General features: G+C 40.3%; 1 protein-coding gene across 3 annotated transcripts; it reads right to left on the bottom strand.

Annotated features, from left to right (window-relative positions):
- Nucleotides 1-3,517: 3,517 nt before the first annotated feature.
- On the bottom strand, nt 3,518-10,779 carry LOC119018716 (interleukin-18 receptor 1-like). Of its 3 annotated transcripts, none has more exons than XM_037096599.1 (11): nt 10,570-10,779; nt 10,368-10,492; nt 7,050-7,305; nt 6,133-6,319; nt 5,840-5,984; nt 5,679-5,744; nt 5,462-5,585; nt 5,195-5,340; nt 4,909-5,052; nt 4,678-4,821; nt 3,518-4,592 (listed from the first exon to the last, which is right to left on the bottom strand). In XM_037096599.1, the coding sequence occupies exons 2-11, from the start codon at nt 10,423-10,425 to the stop codon at nt 4,234-4,236; spliced, it is 1,629 nt and encodes a 542-aa protein (XP_036952494.1). In that variant the 5' UTR covers nt 10,426-10,492; nt 10,570-10,779; the 3' UTR covers nt 3,518-4,233. The 3 variants fall into 3 exon arrangements, with proteins under 3 accessions (XP_036952494.1, XP_036952495.1, XP_036952492.1); XM_037096600.1 differs by having other exon boundaries at nt 10,606-10,779; XM_037096597.1 differs by having other exon boundaries at nt 10,368-10,779.
- Between the last annotated feature and the right edge of the window lie 65 nt (nt 10,780-10,844).

The raw sequence follows: 10,844 nt of genomic DNA, 5'->3' as shown, positions 1-10,844 counted from the left end.
CTACCAAACCCCAGGAGCCTCCATGCCAAAAAACTGAGGATAAGAAAAGTGGCTCAGGACCAACAAGATACAGATGCACATGTTGTGCTAAAAATAACTGGCAATGACAGTATCAGATTCAAATAAATGTGAACATTTTATGAAAGGCAAAACTTAAAAAGGCCATTATTATGCCATTATTATTGTCAATGTGGTTTAATTAAAAAGGCAAAACAATCAGACTGGGCATGGCAAGAGAAGCACATACATAAGTAATCAACTAATTGAACAATTTTTAAAATACTCTACATACTATGACAAAACAAGACAATTCATCCTCCAACCCTACATAGTAGAGTGTAAAAGACAAAACAGTTTTCAAGCAGCTCATACTTGGTTTTTCCACCTAAATCGTGTATCAGCTTAATGTTACTGGGCAGCCTGTTCAAATGTTATGTTGCCTGGTGAAAACTCTGTCATGGTAGCACTAAAAACGAAACAGATTATATGCCAAAAAAGACTTTTTGGCAGTGTCAACATTAAACCGCATGAATACATTTCCTGGTAATTCTGACTTGCAGTTAAACTTAATGTGGAAAATGAGGGGGACCGAAATGGTCGTTGCAGTGCTCCCTTCGTAGATTAAGGGGCGCAGCGTCCGTATCCACCACAGTGAGCTATGTGCACTTCGACCACACCAGTGGTTGACAGGGGAGGTACGTGACTGTGTGTTTTCAAGTATCAGAAGTTTCACTCTGCTGTGACAATTACTTCATCCAGCATTTTAAGATTCGTATCCAGAATATTCAGATACTTAGATACTGTTAAGTTGCTGGAAAGCTCAGCCAATTTCCAATTTTAGAACATGTATTAATTGGACGATTAATATTATTTTTGTTTTTTTTATTTTATTGTTTTTGCCAGGTTGTTGAGGGCCTGTTTCATGTTGCTGCCCACACCTTCAATGATCAATCATCTACATTCTGAATCATTACTCAGCAGGTGGGATTTTGTTCAGTGACAGAACTGTATTATTTGCCTTATAATGCACACCATTACACCATTTGTGATTAATAGTTCTTTTCCTCTTTGTTCTGTCACAGTACATTAATGCAGAAACGAGTTGTCACGTGGATAAGGGAAATGGGAGGTAGTCCCAAAGAAAGTAGGCAGGATCAGAGAGAAACAAAAAGCATGCTTTATTTTCAAACCTTAATGATACAAAAACCAAGGGAAGCAGGTACAAAAATAGACAAAAGGGGACAAAAAGCAAAGTAGCATCCAAGGCTAAAACAGCTAAACAAAGTGCAAACAAAAATGCAATAAGAGAAATCACTAGGAACTCAGAGAGGACATCACACAAACACAAACACAAACACAAACACAAACACAAACACAAACACCAGACAGAAGTAAAGAACGGACAAAAACAAGCAGGAATGCAGAGACTAAATACACAGACACTAACGATGATACGAGGAACAGGTGAGGAGAGAGAGGAGGGAGGAGGCAAGGTGAGGCAATGAGTGGGGAAGCACAGAGGAGAAAACACTGACAGACAGAGGGAGACAAACATGCACAGAGGGAAGAACACAGGCGACATGGAGAGGACACAAGAGGGCATGGCAATCAAATACAAGACACCACAATACACAGAACCATGACAACGAACACAGTATTTCTGATGGATCCAGCACAATTGTCATCAGAGCTTGAGGACCCCTTAACATGCTGCTAAAAGAATACAGTAAAGCAACATATAAAGGGATATTCCAGAGTAAGTTTGATCCATGGTCTAACACACCGTGATGCTACTGTAAAGCAAACACAACTCATCACTCTCCTGCTGCAGATTCCTGTTGTGGGGAAGCCCTGCGAGTCGATTACCGAGTGCAGTAGAGCTCCGCAGCTCAAGGATGAAAATGTATGATTATTAATCCATGGAAATGCAATCAAAGTTCATATGTGTCTTGCCTACCAGCTTATAACAGTTATTATCGAGAGCGGACAGGGAAAAGAGCATAATTCAACATTTCTAACTGCACTGGGTAATGTATTTTTTACGATGCAGTTTCATCAATTGGTGAGAGTGACACACATACGCCTGCCTCTGAGGAGGGAGACAGTGAGCCATTTAATCCCTTGAGATGTGTGTCCATAAGTACTTAATATGTATTCTAAATATCTCAATATCCAGAGAGGAGGGTCCTGTTCAGCCATGTCTGAAAATGAACTCAACATGGAACAAGGAAGAAGGTCTTCAACAGTTCTTGGTATAGGGACAGTCCATGGCTGGAGTACTCAAGTCAAGATGCCTGTTAATGTTTCTCCTGCAGACATGTTTCCCTCCCTAGTATGCCAGAATTGGCCATCTCATCTGCATCAGGGATTTCCAGCTGGAAAAAGGCCTTGTTTGAAGATGCCCGGTTTAAAATTCACCAAAAGTCAGAACAATGCATGAAAGCCACGTATGCCTGGAGTGAATACAAAAGTGAAAAGTGAAGTGCTAAGTGTGTTGGCTGATGTAATTAAAGACTAACGAAAAAAGGGACAGATATCCTTAGTTGGTGTTATTATTACCGTGGTGCCATCAATGAAAGCTTCTTGCACCTCCAGTCAGCGGAAAGCCTGAATGCAGAAGGTCTGACTGAAATGATAGTGAAGTGTCTAGAGAAGCATGGTCTGGACTACAAAAATAATCTTGGTGTGGGAAGCATTCTTGTGTGTTTGCACGCATGACAGACCTTTGAGTCAGATTTAAAAGATCCAGACATGAGGTTCACATTTTGTTGCGTTTCTCCAATCTTATAAAGTGGTCTCCCACAAGCTATTTAGACTTTGTAAGATTTCTGTTGTTTTTCCAGTCAGTACTGCGTCCTGTGAGAAAAGTTTCTCTGCTCTATAACTGATTAAAACACCTCAGGACAACAGTGGGTGATGACAGGTCAAGTCACCTTGGTATTCTCAGTGTTGAGTCAAGGAGGGCACATACCCTCAACGTGGATGACTCTGCGAAACAATTTGCCAGTTCTCACCAGAACCGAAGAATTATGCTGTCCTAAATCTATCCAAAGATAGTTTTCCACTTGGTGGTGCCTGTGTTTAATGATGAAACTCTGCACTATGTTCTGATCACACTTGGTGTAAAAACTGCTGTAAATGATCTGGTTTGTGTATATATATATTTATTTAGTTGTTAAATAAACCCTCCAAAGTATTTCACTGACTACTGTCCTGGTTGCTTGAGATTTATGACCCACTCTCCCAACCCCAGGGGGTTTTACAGTTGTTGCTCACCTGATGACATACCTGAAATACATCAAGCAATAGCTCTACAACTAGAAGGTCAATATGCATGGTCTTTGTTTTATGGTTAGGTAAGACTTCAGAGATATTATTCCTAGTGTCAGTAACATTGTTGCTATGCCTGAGTAAACTATTCCAAAGAAAGGGGAACATTTACATTTTTATAGTAACATTGTGACATGACTTACTGGTTGTCATCACAAACATGTTTTTTTCCTTCAATGAAAAGTCAAATATCTGCAGTCAAATAAGGCCTATTTGCTGAATGAGATATGTTCAACCAATCTGACCAATCCAAAAGCTGACCTGATGTGGGCAGAGTGGGGCAATTTGGAAGATATGCAGTGCTGGCGATCAGCATACACACCAATACACTTTTTACGGTTGAAAATTAAAACTCAATATTAGATTGAGTTTTAAAGGAAATAGATCATGAAGGGATAGAGAGCATCAATATAGTGGAAAGAGTAGTCCCAGTGTCTACTACTACTTTATGTGGTGTAATATTGTCTGCCGACAGCAGCTGTGAAGGAATGTACTTTATTTCATGAACGTAACGTCAAAGAGAGCAGAGGGGGAAAGTAAGGAAGTGGATTCTCTGGTGGGCGCTGAATATGGTGGGATGTTGACCTGAATTCAATGCGTGACCTCACTCTTTAAAGTTTTATTCATGTTACATTTGGTCTTGTTTGCCAACTCTCTTCCTCAACCGGTTGGAAACAGTTGGGATAATGTAAGTACATAACTAATCAAAATATATAACAATAATGCAGAAATGTACATGTCACGTGTTATATCTCTAGGTTAAATAATAATTATCTGATATAAACAGTTTCAAAGCTGTCAGTCATATTGCAGTGTGAGCTTAAACACAGTGTATTCAGTACACACAATTACAGTTGCTTACTAAAAAACACTGATGTATTTGTCGTGGCATTGCTTAATATTTTAACAGTTATCCTCCTGGGTAGCTGTCTGAGATAACAGCATCGATTTATCTGGATGCTGTGGGGCAGGCAGGTAACGCCGCAGATCCCTCCAGAAGGAGGAGCAGGGCGACATGGAACTTTTGCCTCTCCAGGTGACACAGTTTCCAGTCTTGTCGAAAAGCAGCAAGGCCTCGGATAATGAACCTGATCTTGCCTCTGTGGCCTCAGTTTTGATAAAAACCAAACCAGTCTGTTGCTTCACGAAGGCTGCGTGGATTTTCTTCAGCATTCCAGCTCCTGGACCAGGATCTGAAGAGGTGGGAACCAGAACCACCATCCGACTCCGCTGTACGCAGTCTAACACAGCCTCCTCTACGGCTGCAACCAACCAGAGTCCAGATTAAACACTACTTCATTTAGATTTTGAGGCACATTTTATTCAAAGTGTATCTTAAACGCGTACCTTTCCCCGGTGAGATGTCACGACAGAGACTGTAACCAAATGTGTCTTCCAAAACTCTCTCCAACCATTTTCTGTCATCTTCATTTAGTCCTGCGTCTGTTACGCTCTCGTAACTCATCAAAAAGGCGTCGTAGCTCTTCCCATCTAAGCAAACAACACCAAAAACAGTGCTGTCACATTCTGATACAGCTAGAGAGGACCTCACTGACGAGCCAGAAACATGAATCCCACCTGAGAAGCTGCTATAGGAGGCAAGAGCGTCTTGCAGGGGAAGAGCATTGCCCATTTTGAACTTCACACAACCAACCACTGTTAGAACAATCACCATCACAATGATCACAATGCTGAGAGCCAGAGGGAGGGAGAGAGAAGAAGCTGTAGGGACATAAAGGACAAAGTTCCCCAAAAATATTGGTTTATTTGAAGTAGCAGGCACCAGATGACTGGTCCCTGTAACGGGAATGTACAGATGAGATAACAATAGTAAGCCAAAGCTCTATCCGTGTATCTTATGTACATTTTTTGGCCAAAGTGATGGAGACAAAGCTTGAGGGTCCAGATTCGGATTCCAGTTTACAGCTGTAAGTCTTCGCTAGATCCTCTTCTGACACTTTATTGAACACCAGCGATGCCGTCAGCTTCGTCTCTTCAGCATTATGTTCACTGGAAAGGAAAAGATGAGGGAAGATTCAGATGGACAACTGTGAGCTATAGTGTTGATCACTGATGTGGCCGTGGATCACATTTACACTTCCAAACTGGAACATCTGTGTGAGGTGTTTACTTGTTGAATTTGTAGAAAACTGGTGAACTGTTGTCCCTCTTCACAAATGCATCGTCCATTAACCAGAACACCTCATCAAACTCTGAGTACACGACAGCTTGACAGTCAATCACCACTGTTGAGCCTAGAAAAAAAAGACACACAAGATGTAAAAGTATTAATTTACAAAGGCAGTGAATGCTTGTATGTGAAGTTATGCTACCAGATTGTTGCTCACCGAGATCTACAGGAAACACCTCACTCATGCGCGGTGAAATGATCTCTGCAAGTTTCTTAGATTTTTCTGTTGGAAAAAAAAGAAGACGACACTTTCAATCTTTGTTTTTGTTTTTTGAATATGAATTTCCATGGAGATATCTTAAAAGTGGTTTTTCTTACTCTTTGGCTGGACTTCAAGCTTCACCGTGGAGGTCATGTTGTATATCTGACCATGATACAGGTAAGATCTGGTACAGGTGTAGACACCTCCATCATTCTCCTCCACACTCGAGAAGTAACTGGCTGTTAGGGATGACTCTCCTTCCTAGAAGATGGAAAAAATGACCAACATCAGCTTTTTCATCTCTACAAAAACTATGGTAAACCACAGTACTATAGAAACTACATATGTATCATGCAAAATAAGCTTCTGATGACTTCTGATAACTCTGACGAATACTGTGTTTTAATACCTTGTGCCATATAGTGCCGTTGGTGGTAATATTCGGGATGTTTTCAGCAGGTAAATTTACATCAGGACATGTCAATGTGCAGGACTCTAGTGTGTAACACGTCACTGGGTGCGTTGTCATCTCTTCATACTCTCTGGTCTGTGTTGTATATACCATCAGCTTGAACCAGTACTTTCTGCTGGTATTCCTGTTGTGTCATGAAAGAAGGGATTATTACGAAGAGTTCATGTTACTTTAAACATTTTGCAGCGGCTCTGAACCTGAAAGTAGAGACAGAAGGATCAGTCTCCAAAATAAAATTCCTTTTCGCGACTGAGCTGTTTCTGCATCCAGATAGTTTTGGTATTACTTTTCAAGACCTGTAGATGTCTGCCATCAAAACTTTAGAACAGAACTTTTTGTCAGGTTCACAGTTTTATTTTGGGTTACTACTAGAATAAAAGTAAAAAAAAACAAAACACCATAACATTTGTTCTATTAGGTACAGCATGTATTGCCAAACATATGGGAAAAACTCCATATATTATGTAACTGAAAATGTACTTTTTAATATGTTACATTATATTTTTCATTCTATGTCAATATGCTTGTTCTGTAAGGGGACCAAATACCTGCAAATCAAAACTTGCCTTCAGCTTCAGCTGTGCTTTGTGAGTCAGGGGCTGAAAGCTAAACGAAGATGATGAACTCTGTAAACATTATCCACTTAACATCAGCATGTTAGCTTTGTTATTGTTAGCATGTTTGTGCTCTGACTTTAACCTTTAGCCGAAGGAACCTAAACTGAATCATTTGTGCCGCTTTTATCGTCTTGTTTGGCGTATGACTCAGTGACAAAAGCCTCTGAAGCTGAATTGTGATCTCTAGAGATATTATCTCCCTTTGTAGTAGATGAATGGTGTTTATCTCTGCTTTACCCCTGAGAGCACGAGTAATTCCCCTGATGGTTTACAGAGGCATTGAGAATCACGAGACTCCTTCCATGAACCAGAACGCCCGTCTCTCTCTGCTGCGCTGATGACATGTCACCGGTCAGATCCATCTCCTGGCTGGTGTGACTGGTCCAGATCAGTCTGCCATCAAGGTGATCGTACCCTCTGTAACCAGGGCACTGCAGAGCCACCATCTCACCTGCCCTGACATACTTCTCTTTGGGTCTCCGGGGACACACACCTGCGAATAAGCATCACATATTTTGGTTAATGTTATTGTGTAAAAGTATAACATGAACTGGTTTGTAGTCACAAGAATGACATGTCAAAAATATTATAAATATTGATATTGATAAAATCTTCATCCACCATTTTCATCTTGAATATCAGTTGCTACAGTTTGTCAAGATGCTGCATGCAGGAATGGCACTCCTGATCTCTGATAAACATGAATATTTATGAAGGACCGGGGATGTCGTTCACGGCACAGATTGCAATGTGATAGTGATTTTGGGCTATATAAATACATTTGATTTTATTTGATTTGATATGATTTTATTAAGTCAGTACTATGTTTGATCACCATTATTCACATTTCAGCAACACTGAAAGTGATAATAGACCAGTACACTGGTAATAGATGTATTCATGGATATGTGCTTTTCAAATTCCAACTTGTATCCGGTTGCAGCTGTGGATCTTATTTATAGCATTTTATCACAAAAACATCAAATGTCATGATGCTGGTGATTTATTATTGATATTATTGTGTGGTGTTTTTTGCTTTTTGCTAAAGCATGACCCCTTTATTGAGAGAAGAGTAGATGCATGTGGCAATGCCAAGCATAGCAACAACCAAACTGTTGGCTGAAAGTGAAGTGCTTACTGTGTTGTTGGCTGACGAAACTAAAGACTTACAAAAAAAGGAACCGATATCTATGGTTGTGCATTATTATAACCGCGATGCCATCCATGAAAGCTGTGAGATCTGTATGTTATGTGCACTGTAGTGCACACTACTTGAACTTGGTTCTTGTTGATTTGGTGAAGCCAGTGTCTGAAGCTAGTGACTGTTATGCACTTCTGCAGAACATTTTATAGATTCGTATCCGGCTCTGCTGCTCATATCAAGTGGCTTGCTGTTGAGAAAGAGCTGTATCCACAGGAGAAGCCGAGGGAACTACAGAGACGTACAGATGTTAGGTGGGCATGCAGATACATGGCATGTTCTAGATTTCTCAACTGGCTTATAATAAGCTCTGCTGGACAGAAATACAGTGACCACAAGAGTGATGAGGGCTTCAACAGAGCTATCAGGTACTTGGACTGTCTCACAGCTGAGCTGGAGTGGCGATTTTCAAAGAAGGGTTGTGAGATAATGCAAGAGGTGCGGTCTCTTGACCCAAAGAGTGCAACATTCTTGAAAGAAGAGCCACTGTTTGCCTTTGCACAGACCTTTGAGTCAGATGTAAAAGATCCAACCATGAAGAGAAGACAAGTGGAGTAGACAGACCATCTACTCTGTTTGATTTTGTTGTGTTTCTCCAACCTTATAAAGTGGTCCTCCACGAGCTATTTAGACTTTGTAAGATTTCTGTTGTTATTCCAGTTAGTACTGCGTCCTGTGAGAGAAGTTTCTCTCCTCTATAACTGATTAAGAATCACCTCAGGACAACAGTGGTTGATGACAGGTTAAGTCACCTGATAAAGCCTTGCCCATCCTCTGGCCACCCCTTGAATGAAAGTCTAGTTCTGGCCCTGAAGAGTGATGGATGGCCCCTTGTGAGAGTATACCATGAGGATGTGACTATTACGAATCACTGTGAGCAAAGCAACCACATCCCTGTTCTCCAGTGGCTAATGGTCTTGTGATTTCCACTGTGATGGAAATCAGAGCAACCTATACAGAAGTACTCTGACTAATAAACACTTATTCATGTTACTTGACATGTCTCATAACCTGCTGTATTACTGCAAGGGGATTTCCCAATGTGGGGTTGTCGATATCGTGTGTAATTAAGTAAGCAGGATGTCCATAGTGTTCACTTCATCAAAACCTTTTCAAGACTTTTTTTTGCAGTGTAATATCTGTGTTATGATAAAACTGGAATAGCACTGAGTGGACAGCATACATCTTCCAACAGCCCCCTTTGATTTAACTAGGTTTAAACCAATATCAAATAAAACATAATTGAATCTGCTGGATTCAGATTTTTCAATTCCAAATGGCAGTTTTTTCAGTGCGTTATTCCCTGAAAAATGCAAAAGTGAGAAAATAAAATCCTAAAATCACATTTTTTATCTTCTCGGCTGTATACAACAGTAATTCTTGTAACATGATTAATTAATTAACGTGACGGGGACATAAGGTAAATGAATGCTCGTTATTGTCTGCAGGAAAACTTATTAATGCGTCCTCATGCCTGAAGGGAACTGAATTCAGTGTTTCAGATGCAGATGTAATGGTTAATGAACCACTGAAAAAATGAAAAATTATTCCATTCAAAACTACCAATTACATCAAAGTCACGGCAAAATGTAAAAGTAATTGTGCTAGAAATCCATCCTGTCAGTGATGTATCACCAGATTTTTAATCTGATGCAATGCGCAGGTAGTATTACACTGCTGCAGTCAAGGCAGAGCTGATGTTAACTACCCTATATAAAGTTTAATACTTTAGGCAAGTGGTTTTCAACAGACAGTGCTGAATGGTTGAGTGACAGATAACACTGGGAGGGTTGTGAGATGATTAATGAGGGGTAGAAAAGAGACAAAACTAAGTCCGGCTGCATAAATCTACTCAGTTCTCTGAATTTCTTTGAAAAATTTACCATTTACTCCCCTGCGTGCAGCTGGGTGATTTACTTACAATGTGAGAGGATAAGAAGGGTAATATCTCTCTGGTGACAATGAAAATAAGTTGTAGAAACATGAAAAATGGGGACTGAGTGGGAAGGTTGGGAACCAAAGGTTTAACCCTCAATAGTGTGATGATGTTAATTTCAAATCTTAATCAAATAAGTAACTAACAACACTTATAAAATAAACTGGGTTTGGCAAAAAAGTACAATATCTCCCTCTCAGAAGTAGACTAAAAGGCGATATACAAATAAAAAGTAATGTATAAGTACCTTTCCATCACTGTGTATTTATATTTAAGCACAGAACTGCATATTCATTAACACCCACTTGATCCCAACTTTATGTTCAGAGTATCTAACACCAAAATCAGATTTGATGATTTACACAGAATTCAACCTGTCTGACTGCTGACTGTCGTGATGAAGGTGCCAGTCACTTACCTGTCAGTGAGGTGAGGAGGAGAAGCAGAAGAGAAGGATGTAGTATTGCTGCCTTCATGGTGACCCAAAGGACTCATAGTGACTTCATGGAAAGAACCCGCCTTTTATAACCAGCAGCCACGCTTCTGAAGAAATGCAAAGGTCATTCTCTGGTGTGTGTTGTTTTTGTTTTTTTTTTTTTTTCAAATTGAATTTGTACTACCGGCTTGAAACTGAAAGTCGGAGGTAAAACACGCACATCCCGGATCCCTCTCCGCTCGACTGAGTTTGAAAAGCCCACACAAACACGTCCTGCTTGTGTTTACAGCACACGTCGTTGACGTGGGGCTTAAAGTATTTATCAAACATTTACGAAAAGGAACCAACACATCGAAAAGCGACGACAGCCCACCGTGAATGGACGCAGATTGCTTTCTCATGCCGCTTTTCATTCATAATATCTCAGCATCGCGTGTGTAAAGAGGAGGTCTTATCAGT

Source organism: Acanthopagrus latus, chromosome 4 (genome assembly GCF_904848185.1).
Source record: "Acanthopagrus latus isolate v.2019 chromosome 4, fAcaLat1.1, whole genome shotgun sequence".
Classification (NCBI taxonomy): Eukaryota; Metazoa; Chordata; class Actinopteri; order Spariformes; family Sparidae; genus Acanthopagrus; species Acanthopagrus latus.
Note: the sequence above shows the minus strand (reverse complement) of the source record. Positions and strands in the feature narration are given on the sequence as shown.

Coding starts and splice junctions, on each gene's coding strand:
- LOC119018716 (XM_037096597.1), bottom strand. CDS start 10,425: ATGAAGGCAGCAATACTACATCCTTCTCTTCTGCTTCTCCTCCTCACC. Junction 5,985..6,132: donor ACGGCACTATATGGCACAAG/GTATTAAAACAC, acceptor TCCATCTTCTAG/GAAGGAGAGTCATCCCTAAC. Junction 4,593..4,677: donor TGACATCTCACCGGGGAAAG/GTACGCGTTTAA, acceptor GGTTGGTTGCAG/CCGTAGAGGAGGCTGTGTTA.